Source organism: Blennius ocellaris, assembly GCF_963422515.1.
Source record: "Blennius ocellaris genome assembly, chromosome: 11".
NCBI classification, from domain to species: Eukaryota; Metazoa; Chordata; class Actinopteri; order Blenniiformes; family Blenniidae; genus Blennius; species Blennius ocellaris.
The window spans coordinates 11777227-11797600 of NC_137660.1; the positions used below are offsets into that span (position 1 = coordinate 11777227).

The 20374-nt window shown below is 41.6% G+C and overlaps 1 protein-coding gene across 1 annotated transcript in view; it reads left to right on the forward strand.

The window, feature by feature from the left end:
• Positions 1-20374, forward strand: part of LOC308136945 (DENN domain-containing protein 2A) — a 35248-nt gene that overhangs the window by 895 nt on the left and 13979 nt on the right. The window contains exons 2-3 of the mRNA XM_080505498.1: positions 16183-16269; positions 18679-19713. Coding sequence (XP_080361624.1) covers positions 16184-16269; positions 18679-19713 — 1121 coding nt within the window. The 5' untranslated portion in view covers position 16183. The remainder of the gene's footprint in view (positions 1-16182; positions 16270-18678; positions 19714-20374) is intronic.

Consider the following 20374-nt stretch of genomic DNA (forward strand, 5'->3'; position numbering starts at 1 on the left):
GGAGAGAGAAGTGAGGAGAGGATAAGTAAAATGAGCATTCTTCGCGGTGAACAAAGGCACCTCTTCATGCATCGCCTGTATTGTTGTGAGGAGGCAGGCAGGGGTGGACCCCTCCCAGGGGAGGACAGAGCAGTCCACAGCTTCAGGTGGTGGCAAAAAGTCACTTAATAAGCGACTGCGCATCTGTGTAAGTTATGTCGCCAACAGCCGTGTGCAATTGATCAAATTATTTACAGGAATTAAACCTATGGACACATAGTGTATGTTTCTCATGTGACTCTTTGTGTTTTAACCAGGAGGTTCTACTGAGTAATACAAAGGACCACTTGTTACAATAATTACAGTTTCAAAATCATGTTGCTTGTACTAACCACTGCTTTTAAAGCCGTGGGCTACTCACAAACTTCCTGTGGGCTACCAATTGCCCATTGATGTTGACTGCCTCTGTTGTAGATATTAAAAATCACCGACACATTAGCAGCAAGACAGAAAACCAACCTGTCCTCCGCCCAGTGTAAGCTGACTGTTTGGATTCACATTGAAACTGTAATTTTGCCTTGTTTGCTCACAAGAACAGCTGACAATATGTAATTGTTACCTGCTACGATTTCAACAGAAATTGCCTGAAAGACGATGAGCTGTTGTGGACTGATATGTGAGAAGAGTGATTACAAGGAATTAAACAAATGGCATGCCCTTTCTCGTAGCACATGCACATGCTCTGTGTAACACAGTGCCTCACAGTGCCACAAGTGGCCAAAAACGACTGTATTGCACCTTTAAGTTTTGCTCTGCTGCACATCATATAACAGTGCTGCAAGAATGTCTGCTATGTCCTCAAAGCAGTGAGTTGTGACAGATGGTAATCGGTCAGGCCACTTAATCTGTCTCGGTGGCTTCAGTGGGCCTCTGACAGTCCGTCAACCAGTCGAACAAACATTAAGCAACCAAATCTGAACATTTGATTTAATACACCTGACTGGTGTAGCTGCTGAGTATGATTGAGTTCATCTTTGGAACGACTTTCTGTATTTTATGTTCACACTGGGAGAAATGAAGAGCTTAAGCAGGTCAACAGGAGTTTCACTGAGGACAAATTCACATTCTTTCACTCTGTCTCCTGCTGCTGTCTGTCACGGCTCGCTATTTACTCAACTGGGTAAGACGGAGAGATTATTGAATTGGGGCTGGCTGCTCTGGCGCTGTGGAGAGGAGAGAGGGTTTCTAGAATCAGAGATAAAGAGACAGCGACTGACTGTCTGCTAGTCAGCAAGGTCGTAATGAGTGGGCTGCAATCTTGTCTGTGTGTGTGTGTGTGTGTGTGTGTGTGTGTGTGTGTGTGTGTGTGTGTGTGTGTGTGTGTGTGTGTGTGTGTGCGTGTGCGTGTGCGTGTGCGTGTGCGTGTGCGTGTGCGTGTGCGTGTGCGTGTGCGTGTGCGTGTGCGTGTGCGTGTGTGAGACCAGCATTACTATCATATACACTGTGGTTTGGCAAGTTAAGCCAGGTATTTGCAGTGTTGGACAATTTACTGAAAAACAGCATTTGCAAACAGTTACTTCTTTGAAAAGTTGTTGAATTATTTTACTGGTTTAATGAACAAGAAAAAGAGAGAAGAAAAAAACAACTTTAATGAAAAGTATGTTTGCATTATCTGTTGTCTCTCCTATCTGTGATGTTTCAATAGTCTGATGACTGACCGACTCATAAATAGAGGCTGAAGTTAGTTGGGAGTGAAATGGTGATAAACTGTTTGAGGTAATCAGTCATTATTAGAGTCCGATATACTAAACTAAAATAAACTACCAACATGTAATCTTCATCAAACAGATCTGTTAAAGGTAAGCTAATATGATCTCGGGGCCATGAATGCATCTCCAAGTGTACACACAGGCTAATATTGGCTAATACTAGCAAATGTTATAATAACACTCAAACGGCTGCCTCAGCAGAAAAACGCCACTCCGACTGTTTTCACCTCTGACAATCTAAGAAATGTAGTTAATTGTGGCTGTTTCTACATTCTGGGTTGGGAGCAGAAGCTTTTTGCATGACAGCTGTGCAGGACAATGAGCATTGTAATGGGAATGGAGGGTGTTTGTCACTATGTGTTCACCACCCAGGATGTACACACACACACACTCTGAGTCTCCCCCACTTCATGACTCACTTGTTGCTCAGACACACAGTCATTCGTCAATTTTCACTTCTTCTCACCAAAAGCATTGCCTCATGCCATCCTCCCCATGTGATCTTCCACTCTATCTACTCTACTCTACTCTATGACCCATGATCTCTTGCACACCCACCAACATTAAGCACACACTTAACAAATCAGCGGGTCCTGAGTCTTCTCAGTTAAAAGATGGTTTCAGTGTGCTGAAAGCCAAGCACCAGATGTTTAGTGTCGTGACAACTCTGTCATCCCTCACAACTGAATCAGCTTGTTTTTTTTCTCTCTCTCTTGGAAGAACACTGAAGTGGAGAATTGGGTCTTGATTGATTAGTATGAGTCACTGGAGTGCAGATTCGTCCAGGAAAGCTGTGTTTAGCCTCGCACACTGACGCTACGGTCTAACTTTACAACAAAGTTAACTGTTGCATGACTGTTTTATTCGCAGTTTTCCCAGTTTTTTTGGAGGGCTATTGGTACCCTGTTCAGCTTGTTTGTTTGCATAGTGCCGCTGTATCTGTGTGTGACATATGTCCTCTCTTTTGTTGTCTGCTCACACAAGTGACAGCAGGGTTTTAGGAGGTCATAGTCCGACACCCCCCCTTCTAGGAACTAGCTTTTGACAGGCACTCTGTAGGGAGGCACAGACACTTAAAAGACCCAAGCGGGCTAATCTCCTGTCATTTCAGGGCTGCTGTTGTTGCCACAGCAATATACCATGAAAGTATGTGTCCTGTGGTGACGGTCAAATAATTCAACTTGCGCCCAAGTTATGGCAAACGGTATTGTCTGTGATGTTGGTGGATGGCCATGGGGTTCGTCCTGATCACAAGCAGCCCTCATCACACACACACACACACACACACACACACACACACACACACACTACCACAACCGTGTCCTTGAAACAGTCCAACCAGCATGCAGACATACATGCATGGATAATAGATTCCATTGCACTCGGTCCTCCAGTGATTTGTCCAGTTGGCAGCTTGCCATTCTTTTCTTATTATGTGTATCCTGAACTTTGACACACATACATACAGTGTATACATGTATTTTTTTTTTACTATATCCAGCTCGCTGTTGTTCGGCCTGGCAGATAAACTCTGCAGAACTAGATTTTACTAGATTTCCCTAGGATAGCCAAAGCACCCCCATAGCACCCCAAAGGAATGTGGTTGGTTTTAAAGTGCTTTATTTAGATTTTTTTATATATATTTTTCATATGTAAAGATAATAATTTGTTGCCTGGTTAATAAAAAATACACCAATAAAGCATGTATTTATGACATTTTTTAAACTAAAAAGCTGCATACTGTGATTCAGCCGATCGCTGCAGGGCATGCATTAACCTTTGAACTTACAACTTCCTGCTATCGCAAGCAAATTTTTCCTGGTGAGTGCGTAACTTACTGGTAGTGATGAAACATTGAGCGCTTTTTTGCAACAAAATAAAGTGACAAAAAAATCACTGTAGCTTTGCCTCCCATTGTTTATAGTGTTTATTTTATTTATAACGTATTGATTTCTGCATGCATTTCACGAGTGGCTCAAAATGGAAGTTAAATGGTTTTCAGCCTTCCTGCCATTTCTGGGCATTATTTACAAAACGCTGCTGCGTAAACGTGAAACTTTTTTAAAACGAAAATCTAACCCAAAAGCAATGCAATTTTACCTGGTGAGCAGGGCGGTGAGAGACAGCAGGTGTCCAGTTATGCACAAGACTGCTCATATAGCAGGTTGTCACCACATACAACAACAACATAGGGTGTCAGGATGGACGGACAGTTCAGAGTGAGCTCGTAAAAAGTGAAAGTTTCTCATATTCAATACATAAATACAGACAGAATTCAAACGCTTCTGTTCTGTGTGTGTTGAATTTTGAACGTGGATTTCTGCAGCACAGAGTCTCGGGGCGGCTTCGCTAAAATCCATGCCAGAGTCAAGGGATCGGTGACAGACCAGTGTGTCACGGAAGTATTGCTCCAAACTTAAACTGCAAGTGAGACTTCACAGTACAACTTAACTTGTTTTACGTGCTGCAGGTGTCTAACCAGAAGCCGTAGACGGCACCTTGAAGATTCCTGGGCCACAAAAACAATTACTGTCTCAGTCATTCAACAGGTGCTCGCAAAATTAAACGACTGTTTATATCATGTCTGCAACTCTTTTTCTTTACATCTCTACATTTATGTCACATCATATTAAATACCGCATACAGACAAGTACTTCCAATCAGTCTTTTTAGTACTGGATGATATTTAGATCTTTTTTAAATTTCCCTCAGGATTAATAAAGTGTCTGTCTGTCATTAAAAAAAGCATAGATATTCCTGTGGCGATAAATTCAAAACCTTAACCCCATGACATTAGAAAGAGAAAATTGCAACATTTCCATGAAGACAAGAGAGAAAAACACAAAATAGAAATCCGACAGAATCTATTCCCAATAAAAAAATACAGCATGGACCTACATATTTTTCAAGTATTCTTTACAAGTGAGGGCAGAGAAATAAAGCCACAGCACACAAACTATTTACACACATATTTACAAAGAAAAGTCATTGTGGCCACTCTGTGGTTGGACACGGGGGACGGAGACTGTGACTCCATGCAGCTCCTCCGGGAAAGTCCTGTGGGTCATGTGACTTCTCCTGGTTGTTGCTGCAAAGTCTCTTGTGAAGGAGGAAGATGTTTTTAGCAGAAATGTTCATGAGGTGATAGACGAATGCATCTCCCTCCATTCCTGTATCTCCTACCTCCTACCTCCTCTCTCCCCTGCCTCTCTCCCTCCGTCCTCTCTCTCTCCCTCCCGTGTCTCCCATCACTCCTGTATCTCCTGCCTCACAGTCTTCTCTCTCTCCAGCCTCTAACTCCTCTTGTTCTTGCCTCTCCCTCCTCTTCCTTCTGCTTCTCCCACTTCTTCATCTCCCTCCTCTCTCTCTCTCTCTCTCTACTGAATCTCCTCTCTCTCCTGCCTCTCTTTCCTCTCTACCTCTCCTGGCTCTCTTTCAATCAACTCTCTCAGCTGCATCTTCCTCCTGAAATGCAGTGAAATGAAATGAAGTTTTATTTTGGTTGTTGACATTCAACAGTTGCGTATTACCTTCAAGAGCACAATCAAAAAAAGGGTTTGGGCAGAAGCAATACTTCTTTTTTTTTGCCATATAATGCTGAATACAACAAAGCCATTTCAGGGCACTTTTATAGAGAAAACCTAACAGATCCACATGAGCAAGCATAAGTGACTTGGGAAAGGAAAAACTGTTTTTTTAGGAAGAAACCTTTGCGGAGCCAGGCTCAGAGGTGGCGGCTTTATGCTATTCTGGTTGTATCTGTATCAATGAAAACTGATACCACAATTGATTAGTGTTAGCATAGATTTAGCTTGCTTTATGCAGGGTCTTTGTAAAATCACAGCCCTTACTATGGCTTTATAGCTCTTTAGCAGAGCAGGGCACAAGCCTGAACACACACACACACACATATGCCACAACATACATAAACACTTACTGGGAAACCGACACTGACAACCTCAAACACAGGCATGAAAATATAGACGAGGACATGCACAGACAGATGGATGTAAACACACGTCCAAACAGATCTACTGACATTCTACATGCACCCATGAACCTGCATTTGCTGTTTTCTTAACACCTTCAGTTTTGGACAGACAAGGATTTACGTGAAGATTTGTGACTGGTGAAGAATGTATCTTCAAAATGTATTTCCAATATGGCTAGGCTTCTCTTCTCTTCTCTTCTCTTCTCTTCTCTTAGCTCAGAATGAGTGGAATGCTGTTTACCTGTCAATCCAGCGAGATACTCTCGTGACAATTAAAATAAAAACTGTACCTAGGAGTTAATTCGAGTGTAACAACTTAATGAGTAGATACTCCAGACAGGCTGCAGACACAGAGGAGCTTTGATCTTACCAAATCACATCTAAACACTGTCTCGTTAGTTTTGAAAGGAGGCAAAGTGGTACTTTTCTCTTTGTCTGTCTCCAGGGTAATTACAGTTTTGATTATATCATTATTCATTATACTGCTATTTAGTGGAAAATTGCACCTTTTAAATGTTATGTCAATAGGATATGAGACATTTGCAATGGTGTTTACAAACCCATTTAATAGATTGCCTGGGTTTGTTTGGTGTCGATGGCTGTAGAATCTATTTGCTCACTGAGCCAAGATCACTCCAGGTTTCAATACCTGGCAGTTCCTCAATATCACTGTCTGATCTTTAATGGTGCTGAGAAACTCATGTTCCAAAGGTGTGGAATCTTTGTATGTGATTGGATGGTCGATTGCTTGTTCAAAATGTCTTAATAGCTCACACTTCGAATACTTTTATTCTAAGATATAGAATAAAAGTATTCAGAGTAATTTCAGAATTATGGTCATGAGATGTACATACATTCTGAGAAACAACAAGATAGGGTTAACAAGATAGAGGGAGAAAGATGGGTAGTATGTAGTTTTTTTCCATCAAGATTCTCTGAAGCAATAGTCCTGAAACAACACTACTCACTGAGTGGAGTTTAAACGGCCTCAAGTTCAAACTACAAAGCATGTTTTCCATGTGTTGAGTACAATTTGTCCTGAGGTTCCTGAGGAGCGCACGATGGAACTGCACATCTTTGCATTGGTTTAGCTTGGCCTGCTTCAGTGGTGCTAAACACCCCTCTCCATTTCACTCACTATTTCATCCACTGGTGGCCTTAGCACAAGCTCGCAGTTGTCGGTCAAGGGGTGCGCAGAGGTTGAAACCGTCGGCTCTGACTCTGGAGGTTACACTCCGGAAGACGTCTTTCCCAAGCTCTCGCCTTGTGTGACTCTTGCGGGGATCAGTGGGTGAATTATAAAAATCTGTTTCTGTACAGGCTTGCAGCAGAGCAGGGATGGGACGGGGAAGCTCTGGTGGGAATTCTCAAGTGGAACCTTAAAAATATGGAATGAAGAAGGAACAAAAAAACAGGAAAGAGAGGGAAAAGACAGTATTTTGACACTGGAGCTCGGCTCAGAGTCTGTGGCTTGGAGGAGAAATCTGATATGTGACCCAGAGAATAATGTTAGTGTGCTGAGGCAGCCAGGTTATTGTCGAAAGCATGTGTTTGTCTGCTTGCTGCAGCACACTTCCTTTGGCTGAGCCTGATTCAGAGGGGACAGGTTTTAGCATTATGTTCCAAAATCCCACATTGTGTGTTAGCAGTATAAAATTGCTTAATACTGCTTAGGAGGAAGTCTTTCTCCAATGAATGATTGAATATGAATTCACACATCCCCATGTCTTTACAATCTATGTACATCAAGTATTTTTAACAACATAGCCACATATAATGTGAGGGAGAAGACATATTATGACCATCTACTGTTTGTTTTTTTTAGATATATTGTGCTGATACATTCTCATGAAATTAATTCAGATACCGAGGTGTTTAACATGTTAATACAAAGTTTTATTCTGCTTGCAGTCCAAAGTCAGGCCATTATCAAAGCATGTGATCTGAAAAATGCATGTGTAATTAGATTTCTTTCTGTCATTTCTCTAAATAGTTGCAGAAATACGTCTGTTTGAATCAAGTGGCAGACAGAGATCGGATAATGCTCCTTCCCAGTTGCCTCAGGGCTAGGAGTTTTTCCTTTCAGGCATTTTTCCGAGTTGTGGAGTTTATGTAAAGAACTGCCAAAATGAGTAGTATTGGCATTCCTAAGGTAAACATTGGGCAGCTTCAAGGACCCAGAGTTTCATTTTCAAGATGAATGTGTGCAGTGCATGTCAGCTTGCCAGTGTTTTGATGATAGGGAACTGACAAGTCTGCAGTTTAAAGCCGTCAGACTTGTAAGGCCTTACAATTGCCATGAAACAGCGATACCATGACCTTGATCAATGAGAGTCTCTGCAGATATGTTTTTATGAAGTTATGTGGCTCTTCTAAGTCAAATCTGGCGTGATATGGTCGTTAATACTCACAACAGCTTTGCAAAATGCAATTCCGTCATCTGAATGACAGTGCGACTTGAAGAAGAATATGACCCGCTTTTTCCCAGGAGCTGATGGTTTGTGTGTTAGAATAGTCTGAAAATAGAGAGTAATTTGAAAACGCCATTGCTGATGCCCTTGTTAACTTAACTTCCAAAAGTTGAACCAGGATATGGCAACAAAGGTTTGAATTATCTGTGTGTCCAAAATGTGCCGACATATCTAAGGGCTTTATTGTTATTTATACCTGTTGTAAATGGACTTACTTGAAGATAAGATAAAAGCAAGATGTTGTACAATCAAATGTTGGATTGTTCTTTTCACAATTGTCGTCGTCTGCTGACAACATTAAAAAGTCAGATTCTGATGTTTAACTTTACAATAATTTTGATAAAATCATACTACACGTATTTGTAAATGTTTGGATTTGACAGAAGCGTTGCGAAGTGTGGTATAATATTGACTGGTAGGTTAGAGCTGTTTAAAAGTGGGCCTTGGGATAAGTTGGCATTGCCATCGGACCATAAAGCCAGCAGGGTAATTGGGAGCAGACTGCGGATGAGTCAGGAGCTCTACTGATGGGAGCTTTCTGTCTGTGCAGAGGAGGGGCTGGCATGTCTGTGAAGGTAGTTGGACGACAAACGCTCCACCTCCTATGAAGGGAAGATACCTGACACCGTCACGTCGATGCAGGGATCCAGAGAGATTTGTTTTTTCTGACTTGGTGTTGGATTTCTTCACAACTTCACGTTCAGGTGATCTTGTCTTTCTCAGTTGGTAAAAAGTCACTTCATCAAAGTCTTTGCAACATATCTAAATTAGTTATACATTGTAAACACTTTATTTCGCGTTCAATTTTCCACAAGGTCAATCAATTGACTTCACTTCATTGCTCCACTTGACTTTGTGCTTTTATCACCACTAACTCTTTAGTGCATCATTAGCCCGCAAGTCGCACCATTTGCAGCCAGTGGAATGTGGAATGAAACCCACAAACTCCAAAGGAAGGGGAGGTCTGCTCTGTTAAAAGCCTGTAGTTAAACAGTTAAAGGATGGTCATTTGTAAGATTCTTGACAGGTGAAGTTGAGCAAGAAGGACTTTTAGGAGGAATTCGCTGAGTTTGTCTTGTGTTTTCCTTCCTTTTTCTGCCATTTCGACCTTGCAGGGATCAGAGCTGTCTCATTTATCAGCAAAAAAAAAAAAAAGTTCTTACTGTACAAGGGGAATTTGTGGGAAAGATATTGTTTTGAGCAGAATGCTGATGACTTCACCTCAGGATGTCAGTCTTACTTCCACTTCTTGAAGTGGCATCACACTTCCTTTGTGCTTGAGTGCACAAAGACAAACAAGAAAATAACTATCTGGCCTCCTGAGTGGTGTAGCTCCCAGTCATGGTCACGCCTGTACACCATAATTACATCGTGGTGGTTTTCTTTGTGACCCAGTCATAATTATAATATCTTGATACGTTTACTGAGGTAACATTTTGGACCATACTTCCAGCCCCCAGTGGGATTGGCTGTAGACAGTCAGGCCTATAGGAATCTCTGTTATAAGCAACAATAGCAAGAAATGTGAACTGCGTAGCATAACGAGTACAACAATGAATGCTTGTGTTATATTTAGAATAGACTGATAAGCACAAACGTGCATGGAGAAATGAATTGTTTGTGGTATCCCTCCCGTCAGTTCCTGTCTGCTCCTGTGGCTAACCCAGTTTCAATGCTGTCTCAGGTCCATCCTCCTCCTACAATGGAGGGAGAGGGGAGGAAGAGAGGGTGTGGAGGGCCAAGGGGGACACAACACAGCAGGGCTGGAGGACTATCAATAGGTTTGGACAATATATTTGGCAATGAGATGGCTTGTGTTAGCATTGTCTGTGTGTGTTGGCGAGTGTGTCACGTCCAGGCTTGTGGCACGTTTTTTTTTTTCGTCTCATGGTCACATGGACAGTCGATACAAACACAGGCACACACAGTCATAGAGCTGTCCTGTTTTGTTGCTTGAACACAACGCCAAAATCGGCTTGGGAAAGCAACAGGGGCCCTGAACAGGACACAAAGACAGAAACACAGAGTGAAGGAGACGATAAAGATAAAGTACTACTCTTTATTTTCTCAACCTCCTCTTCCTCTCTTCATACATTTTTTTCCTTCACCATCAGACCTCTCCTGCTTCTTCTTTCCCTCAACCTTCCAGGTCAAGGCAACATGTCAGCCATTGTGAAATCCCCATACCGAGAACTTCATTTCAGTCATATGAGAAGTAACAGGCACACAAGTGCTGAAAACAGGTTGGCTGTACATGAAGAGTTTCTCTCCCCGGATCAGCTGAATGTAAGACACAGCACAGAGGCAGAGTGGCAAAGGATTAAACACCAGTTCTCCCCCTTCCTTCCTTTCTGCTTCCTTCCTTCCTTCCTTTTTTTTTTGTCCACCTTTCGTTCTTCTATCATACCTTTTTCCATGCAACTCTTACAGTTGGTGGGAATGAAAGAAAGAGTGAGAATGAAAGGAACAAAAGAAGTGAAGGGCAGAGAGGTAAAAGTGCAGCCAAGTTTGCCATTCCTGGCCAAATGTGCAGTGGTGCGTTAAATTGATTGCAGGCAAGGCTTTGGCACGCGCTCAACTGAACTACATCTCATAGGGAATGGGGTCCTCCACTAAGCCTGTGTGCTGAAGGAAAGTGAAGACCATAAATCAAGTTTGGGTTTTTTTTGGCCTTTCCATCATTCCCATGTCTCACATGAACTCAAGCTTAATTCATGTGGATCTCGAGTGGTAATGGGATGTCAACTTCTTCTTCTGCTTCTGTGTTGAGCAGAGATGGACGTCACACATTCAGAATAGAAGGGTTCAACTAAGTGGTTTGTCTTGGTACTTGTTGTTTTTAGAGTTTGTGATTTGATCCCTTTTTAAGTACAACTCACACCATTTTATCTACTTCACAAGTACGCCCAAACTACGTTTTAATTTGCATGTTTGTAGCCAAAAAGTACACTTATGCTTCACATCTCGATTTGTTTTTGATTTTTTTTTCAGAGAAATGTGCTTTGAACATAGTTATTTCATTCACATGAATCAAATTTGGTCATGTAATATAGTATACTGAGGATAAAAGGTAACTAATATTCTGAGTATCTTTTGAAAATAGTACTTTTTAATTATATTTGAATCTTCACGACAACTGTATTTGAGTACAATTTAAGAAATGTGTTACAGTACACATTTTCAGTGCTCTTATGGTGTTTAGCATCCAAGTATCAATGTCTGTGAAAGGCAGTGTGGGTGTCTTTGTGCTTTTTAAGTGTCTTTTAAAAGACAGAGAAAAAAAAAAAAAAAAGATCAGATTGAGGACGAGCAAGCCGGGGACGGCGATGATGTCATGATGTCAGCTCTTCCTGCAGGGCTGGACAGACGAACGGAGGGGAGGTTGAAATCTTTATGAGGAGCAGCTGCAGTGAAGATACGGACAAGCAGGCCTCCAGAGCGCCGTAACGGCATCAAGCCCACCGCTTGTTGACAGCAATCTGAGGGTGTGATGAAGCTGAAGCTAACGATGACAGTGGCAAAACTTTGTCCCATTTTAACCCACAAAAGGGATCATCTTCAAAGCTACAAGCCAAAAAAGGGTGACCGAGAGTATTTATGTCTCTGCATTGCATGACATAGTATAGAGCAGTCGAAAGAAACAGCCAAATCTTGTTGTGTCATTTACAAGTGGATGAATTCAGGCTGATGTTGCTCCCTCTTCTGGAACTTCACAATGTACAAGTCTACTCTGCACAAGACTGATCAATGTAAGGCCTCCATGTGTATCAAGATGAGCAATGTCAGGGCGTTCTTCTGTGAATTATGCATTCATTTTAATGCCAGTTAATTGTCAGTGTGAATTCTCGTCGGGAAAATTTTGCAGCTGAAGTGAAATCTAAGTCTTTGAGCCAATGCAAAAAGACTCACAGTCCTTGCATAGACTGATAGTCTATGCAAGGACTATGCGTCTGAGAAAACTGAATAGGAGATATCGCTAAAGATTTCATGGCAAACTAGATTCAACCAGTTTGCATGTTTATGGATTGTTCATACATGAGTTAAAAAAAAAAGAAAAAAAAGAATGCTGGACTTACATACATAAATAGACATAACAACCTTTTATATTATCACTATACTCTACATTTTAAAGTGCTTTTTTCAGTGGTGATAGTCAATAATTGAGGCTACTATTTATTACAACAACGTTATACACAGCAGTATATTTGAGTGCATGTTTACAAGAATGTGCTCCAGATTTCCAGTATCTATCCATTGATAGGAATTTCCTGCAGCGTTTGTTATGCAACTGATGGTGCTCTTTGATGGCCCGCCTCTGACCCTGGCTGCTGTTATGTTTATCTACTAGAGTCTTTAAATTATTCAGGTCTGTGTGCAGTCCAGTGAGCACCAGTGGGTTTTATTAATCATGGAGCTCGATTGGAGTTTAACTGCTCTGAAATTTGTACAGTGCATGCAATTAGATATATGTATAAAAAAATTATTATAATAATAAAAAATTATATATGTATACTGGTATATATATATATATATATATGTGTGTGTGTATATGTATATGTATGTATATGTGTGTATGTACACATATGTGTGTATATATGTATATATATATATGTGTGTATATATACATATATGTGTGTATGTGTATATATATATGTGTGTGTAAGTATATATATATATATATATATATATATATATATATATATATATATATTTATATATATATATATATATATATATATATATATATATATATTTATATATATATATATATATATATATATATATATATATATATATATATGTATATATGTGTGTGTGTGTGTGTGTGTATATGTATATGTATCAAATAAAAACCTCTTAATACCCTAAACTATAAATAATAATAAAAGCAGAGAGGCAACAGGTGATTAAAAAGATACAAGGAAATACTTTCTTATATCTCACTTTATTTACTTACATAAATGTCTTTTTAATGGTTAAACAAAAATGTCTGAAACTTTGTGAATTCCTATTAGGCTGAGGACTCTGTGGTCATCCAACCAGCTGCTGATGAACAATACTACCATTTCCTCTGCAGCGTGCACAACCCGTCGCACCTCGCAGGACAGAGGCTGGAGGGGGTGGGGCAGGTGGAGGGTTTTTTTGGATAGCAGTTCCTCGTGATGTTTTTATTGGCCTCAGCAGATGGCTTCCCTCAGCCGCTGCATTGTTATGATGGCCATCATGCTCCGGAGGTCAGACTTGCTGATAGTTGTAGGAGACAAAAGCCTGTGTGCCCCACGAAAGGAGTTTCCTCAGTAACCCAACACAGTAAAACTAGCAATGCTGTCAATTTTACTGCTTCTACAAGATGAGAATGAACTACTGCTTGTCAAGTCTGGCTGAACACGGGAAAGCACTGTCTTGTGCCTATGAGTCAAGTCTGAGAAATGTTTGAGCCCAATAAGTCACAATCGTCTGAATAAAACAAAATACCTTTTAAGGCCCTCGAATCTCTGCTGAGGAACGCTTTCTATTTTGGCATTGGGGCTCCAAACAATGAAAAAGGACAGCCTAAAAGCATGCACTGTTTTCAGAGTGCAACTGTATACTTATATTATTCTTTACAATATCCACTTTCCTCTTTAGTTTTGACAACCCCTGTCTCTCCCACCCCCGTACTCCCCCTTATTTTGCCCCTTTGTCTCCATATCTTCAATCTTTCCTCTCCTCCTGTGAAATGTAGTGACCGTCCCAACTCGGTTTAGCAATGATAAGACTAAAGAAAGCATTGTTTATCATCCCAAAAAGCTCACGCCGTTCTCCTCATAGGATTTCTGCTGTACATTTCTGTGTCAAATTTTAGTCGGAAGAAAATATTCAGAAGGAGAAGAAGGGAAAAGAAACTATTGATGTTTCCCCTCAAACATGTGACCCCCACTCAGCTCACAGCTGAAAATAATTTGGGCCTGCAGGCCAGTGAAGTTCTGACGCAAACCTCTTTCCTCCTTCTCCTCCTCCCTCTCCTTCCTCCTTCTCTCTTCTCTCTGGGGGGCTCGGCCTCCAGCCGATGGTGGGCTAAACAAAAGAATGAATGGCTGGGGCTGCGAGCAAAAATGGAAGCTTAAAGGTGACTTACTGTAATAGTCTTCTTCTTGTTTGACCACAGTGTCTCCCAAATGTCCATTTTGCCTTTTTTTCTGAAAGTTAAAATCAAACGAGCTTTGATTCATTCCAACACACTGGAACCAGTGGGACAATTATATCATTAGCTCATGGAAGAGTCCAGCTGTTTAGCTTCTTTTCTTTTTTTTCTCCTTTTTTTTTTTTTTTTTTTAACGTAAACATCTAAAATTGTAGCTTTTTTCCCTGGTGACTTTTCTGCCCTGCTGCCAACTTGGACAACAATTTGTGGAATTTGGCTGAATTAGGCTTTCACATTCCCCCCCATAGGGGGGCAAAAAGGAGAAGTGTGAGGGTTAGCTAATGTAGGTTTATAGAGAGAAGGATGGAGGGGGAGTTGGGCCAGGCAGAGCTCAGGAAATGTTTAACGGACTGTGAATACTCTAAAGTATCCCCGCACATCTGGTAGAAGTCACACACACAAATCCATGTGTTCGTCTGGCATAGCAGGCTTTTGGCCGGCAGTGCGGATCTACGTCGGTGTGTTTTCATATGAGGTTTTGTGTTTGAATATGCAGCAGGGTGGCAAAGCAAGCATTACTATGAATTTAATAAATGTATGAATACGCACACAGGAGTTAGCCCTGACCTGTGCCTCCCTCTTCATCCAACCCTCTGCCAGAGTCATGAGCTGCGCGCTACAGCGGCTCCACTTCAGTGTTACACATCGATGCTGTCACTGCGCTCCAAGTGGATCTGGTTTCTGACAAATGCACAAGCAAGCTTTTAAAATTGGTTGCACACGCTCCCCCCTCCTCATATTTGCCAACAACACCATCTCCATAATGAAAGACAGCAGCAAGTATGTCACTGGAAAAGCCACAACTAATAAAAATGCATTTTTGCTGGCATGATAAGATGTGCAGAAACAACAACATGTGTGCAGGACAGTGACTGACGATACATATGTCTCATTTTGCACCAACTAAAAAAACCTGAGAGGTCCCAGCAAAGGAATACTGAAAATTTGTACTCAATAAAACTACAGCCAGATAGACTTGTGAATTGTATTAGCTCCAGGTAAAAGTACTTAAAAAAGTGCAAAGTACATTTCTTTCAAAGTAACTCAGAGGTTCGATTCAAAACGTGTATGTGTTTGTTTGTGCCTCACAAGTTTAAAGGTAGCACTCTTTAGAACTACTTGGAATTTCATATTTGCAATACAAGGATGATGGAAGAAGAGTTACTCAGTTTCTTCAATATGTTAGTGTTCTTCACAATATTCTATCCCATTTAGTATAAATCTAGTCAAAAGTAGTCAGACTTTACAATTAGCAGCTTGGAGAAATTCTGAATGGGACTTATTTCTCACTTGGTGCCACTACATCTGTCAAATGTTTTACAATCATGTTACCTTTGGTGAAAAATGTCAACATATCTCAGATGTATTTCGCTCCATTAAGGAACACAAAAATTCTACACAAGGTTGATCTATCGCATTGTTCAGCACAGTTATTGAATCATGTGTGCTGAAGCTGTCATGAACAAACCATCTTTAATTTTGGGAAAAACAGATAGAAATACTGAAATTAGGACAAATTAGAGTTCTCGAAGAAATTCCTGGGAAGTAGTGTCTTTCTTTAGCCTTCTTTGTGCATCATCATCATCGTCATAATTTTTTGTTGAACACCAGCTTCATCTGTACAACAGTTTGAGATGTAAATATTTCCCTTGGAGACTTTATGAACAGAGTTTTTATCCTGCCAGTATCATACTTTTCTCCAAGCTTTCAGTGTAGCTGCTGCATTCAGCCCATTATACAAATATATTCCTCTAAATGACTGACCCTTTTATTTTTCTGTCTGTGCAGGATGCCAGCTGCTAGCACCATGACTGGTGGGAGGGCCCTGCTGCTCTGTACAAACACTGAGAACTGCATCTACCAATCAGTCAACGGGTACGTTCCTTGAAAGCCAACAAAGCACCTCAGCATTTTAAATCACATATACCCTAGAACAAGAATTTCTTTGTAAGTTGGGTGAACATTGAGGTAGCCTCTAAACCTTTCTGCAGGCCCCTCCCCAATCTCTAACTTGCCACAGCATTACTGTGAAGCCAAACACCCCCTGCTTCCACCGACACGCACTAGCAGGAGCCTTCAATATAAACGCAATAAGCAGTTTCTGACATCTGCACTACATTTGAGAATGTGTCCTATTATTTCTTCAACATGTGCAAATCTAATTTTGATAATCTCAGGGCAGGCAAAGCATCGCCCCCACTCTGGCGCCCATATCCCAACCACCCCCCCTCCAAGGTAGTCCCGGATCACAGGTTGAAAACCACATCCCACAGTACATGAATGAGGTTTCACTTCCCACAAAGGACCGAACGATCTGTCCAAAAAGCACACCATGTTTGGATGTGTAACAAACAAACAAAAAAAAAAGTTCCCGCTGTCATCATAAAATGTTGAAGTGCTCTTAAGCAGGCTGAAGACGCCCCTTTCCATTAGGGTCAGCAGTATAACAATAGTGGGGCAAGAGAGCAGAACAGGGCATAGCTGGCCATCTGCCATCTGGATACTGTTTCTGCCCCCCCGCTGCGGCCACCGCCTAATGCCTCCATGACCACTCTCTAAGGTCCCTTCTGTCATTCTTGCAATATTCATCAGTGCTATTTAGATTGTAATGAAGGGATTTGGTTTGTTCCAATAGGGAGGATTATCAGGAGGAAGATGTCAGTGTTTGTTGTTTTGAGGGTCAGTCTCCAACCAAAGACAAAGTTCTCAGGAAGGATTCTTGTCGATATGCATATATAATTTTGACCAATTGAAAGGCATCGTCGAGCCTGTTGGGTATTCTTTTGTAGAACTGCTCAGAAAAAAATCAGCAACTCATATCTGCATTGTACATCCACTGGATCCTGCTGAAACTGAGAAGACTGCAGTTCTTGAAAAGTGGCTGTTTATTATGAATCTTGTTTTACCTGTATCAGGGCAAAAACAAAACATCATCTTCATTTGGCTTCAATTTTTCTTAAAGTTCATAGCTTGACCCCCTCGGCTCTTCTCCTGCTCCCCTTTACTTGGCTTATCTGTTTGACCTAATTTTTCCCCTCTGTTGCTTCATGCTTAATAAAAACTGGTGTTTGAACCAGGGGACGTGAAGGGAGACTGAAAAGGGGGAGGGGGAGCGAGGGGGCCACACTAATAAAATCCTGTGCAGCCTGAAAGACATTCATTGAGTGTTCTTGGTGGTGATCGCCACGTCAGGTTTCGTCTCTTCTTCCACGGTCTCTGAGGAAATTTGAATCAGCAGTTCCCCACAAGATTTCCTTCTGCAGACTGCATGACTGTTGGACTTTACATCCAGCAATGTCATCTGAAGTCACACAGCAAGGCCACGTTTCCTCTGTTTGTTGGAAACTCAATCATTTGATGAATGGGCCTCAGACCAGCACCCACAGAGTTTTGTGGGTCAGGAGTAGAAAAGAAAAGCTGCACGTCTAAACTTCAGCCCCTCCCCTTGGTTTTTTTTGTATACTTTTATCTCGTCTCCAGAAATAGCTGTGTTTGTGTGCGTGTGTGCGTGCGCGTGTGTGTATGTGTGTATAGCTTGTAAACTTTGACCCTTGAATCCAGAGTTCAAACAGTCATGACCCAGTAATGCTCCAGGAGTGACTCACAGCCGAAACAGAGGCACCAAGCAGATGTCTGAGCGCTTTTAACAAGAATTATTGTTTACCCTATTAAACAAAGCTCTGTTTGGATGTAATTGTGAGTGCTCACATTGCGTGGCCAGTGTTAAGCGGTATGTGGAGTTTGGTGCTTTGTTTTGTACACTGATGGCAGGAAGTGATGCTTGTATTTTCTAAATCTCTCTATGTTTAAATTTTTGTATTGTAACGTCTACCACAGCGTCATTCGGAAAAGAGAATGCTTTTTCTATTTCTTTGGTTTTACCAACATATGTTCTTACTCCTCTGCCATATGAAAAGTGACTTTAAAGCTGTATAATTTTGCTTGAAAAAGTGCTGGAATTTCTGTATTTTATGTAGCATTTTAAACTTATTTTAAAGCAAATTCACTCGTCTTGGATTTTTATGTCTTGCTCTATTTTTACTCTTGTGAAGGGAAAAAAAACATTTTCACTGAGGCCCAAAAATATATTTTACTTTAACAAACTCAAACAGATGAATTACTCAGATTGTTTACTTTCTTTTTCTTCATACATAATATCAAATCATTTCTGATTCAATCCCCACAAGTGTACGGATCCATTGATTTATTATGATCATTTTTTGACACGTGCACATGTGTTTTCTTGCTTGTGAGCAATAATCAGTGTGTCTCTTTCCTTTGTAGGCTCCAGTGCTGCGGCTTGAAGGTCGGGGAGGCTCCGTCGTCTGCGGTGCCCAAGCCCCAAGAGGTGTGTGGGTCACCAGGCGACAGAGACCGAGACATCAAACCTCCCATCTCCCCTCTTCTCGGCCTGAGTGACAGCCCAGGTGACCTTGGCACCATGCTGGCTCACAGGAGAACCACCACGACCCCCACAAGTGATTCACGAACCACTAACGTGGAAAATGGGCTTTGTGGAAAGTTGAGCCACAGCAAGAGCTCAACAGGAGCCAAGACGGCCAGCATCCGTGATAAGATATCACAGTGGGAAGGCAAAAAAGAGCCTGCCTCCATAACTCTTCCTGGGACATGTCCACTAACTGCAACGCAGAAGGAGGCTGAGACTGTGAGGAGAAAAGAATCCAAAACCTCTGAGGTCCAAAGGACGGACAGCAAAAGGTTTGTCAGCTGGGATAGACAAGACTCAGGGAAGGAAAATGTTGGAAAGCCGGGGAATCCACGGCCTCAATCTCCAGAATGTCCAACAAACAAAGACAAAGATGTGATACTAGAAAGAGGATTTCGGCCTTCCAAACCTGGAGAACAACCCCAAGACAAAAAAACAGTTTTAACCCATGTTAAGAAACTGGAAAGGGCAACAAAAGATGTTCCAGACAAGCCTTCACTGGTGTTCCCAGGGAATTATTTTTGCCCTCCTTCAAAGGAGGAGTTGGAGGAAAATGAAAAGAGAGGCAACGAGCCAATTTTTGGGACTTTTGATATGGTTCGACATGAAGGGTCTCGGAGATGGAGGGAGGGGGATTTGGAGAACGTATACAGTGAGCCAGGTGCTCCATCTATAAATCCTCTACCTAAACCTCAAAGAACCTTCCAGCACCACACGCCGCCCACTACCCCGATTTCGGGGCCTTGCTCGGGAAAGGGAAAGAGGAACTTGCCTCCTTTGCCTTCCATTCCTCCCCCACCTTTACCCACGTGCCCTCCCCCGGGGGTGTGCAGGAGACCGTGGACTGACAAAGCTCGTGACAATAGTAACAGGTAAGACATGGAGGCAGGGAGGAGGGGTAAACATAATTAGTCTGTTTACCTCGTGGAAATTTAGATACAATACACTGTTTGGAGTTTGATGTAGCCATTGTGGTTAACTTTAATGCCAAGTATTTCAGAAACACTCAGAACAAGGACAGGATGTGGAATCAGGATTATTAGGCACTACTTCAATGTACATATCCTTTAACTCCTCCCGCAAAACCATCAGCCAAGCACCAGCCCGAGGTGCACCACATCTCCCACATCTGCTGTAAATCAAACCCACCGGTGACCTCATCCAGTTTCTAAATATCTCACAAAGTGAGCTCACTGGTTGAACCTGAGGAATGTACACATCAACTCATTGCTCATTTCCAAAACTCTGAAGAGAGAACAACATGTAGAGCAGCATGAGTCATGTACAAGCTTTGCTTCTTCAAGGCATTCGAGCTGAACAGTAAAAGCGATTGTGAAAGATGTCGCAATCACAAAAAGCATATTCGTGAAGTGTAAAGCCTCGAGTCTGAAACCCTTTTTTTTTTTTTTTAAGAAAAAGAACCATATTGGCCATTATCAAATGACACATTGAAAAGTTCAAGTGTCCACTCAATACATCAATTCAGATGGTTACAATAAAATGAACAGAGGTCTGTGGGGAAACCAGAGAAAT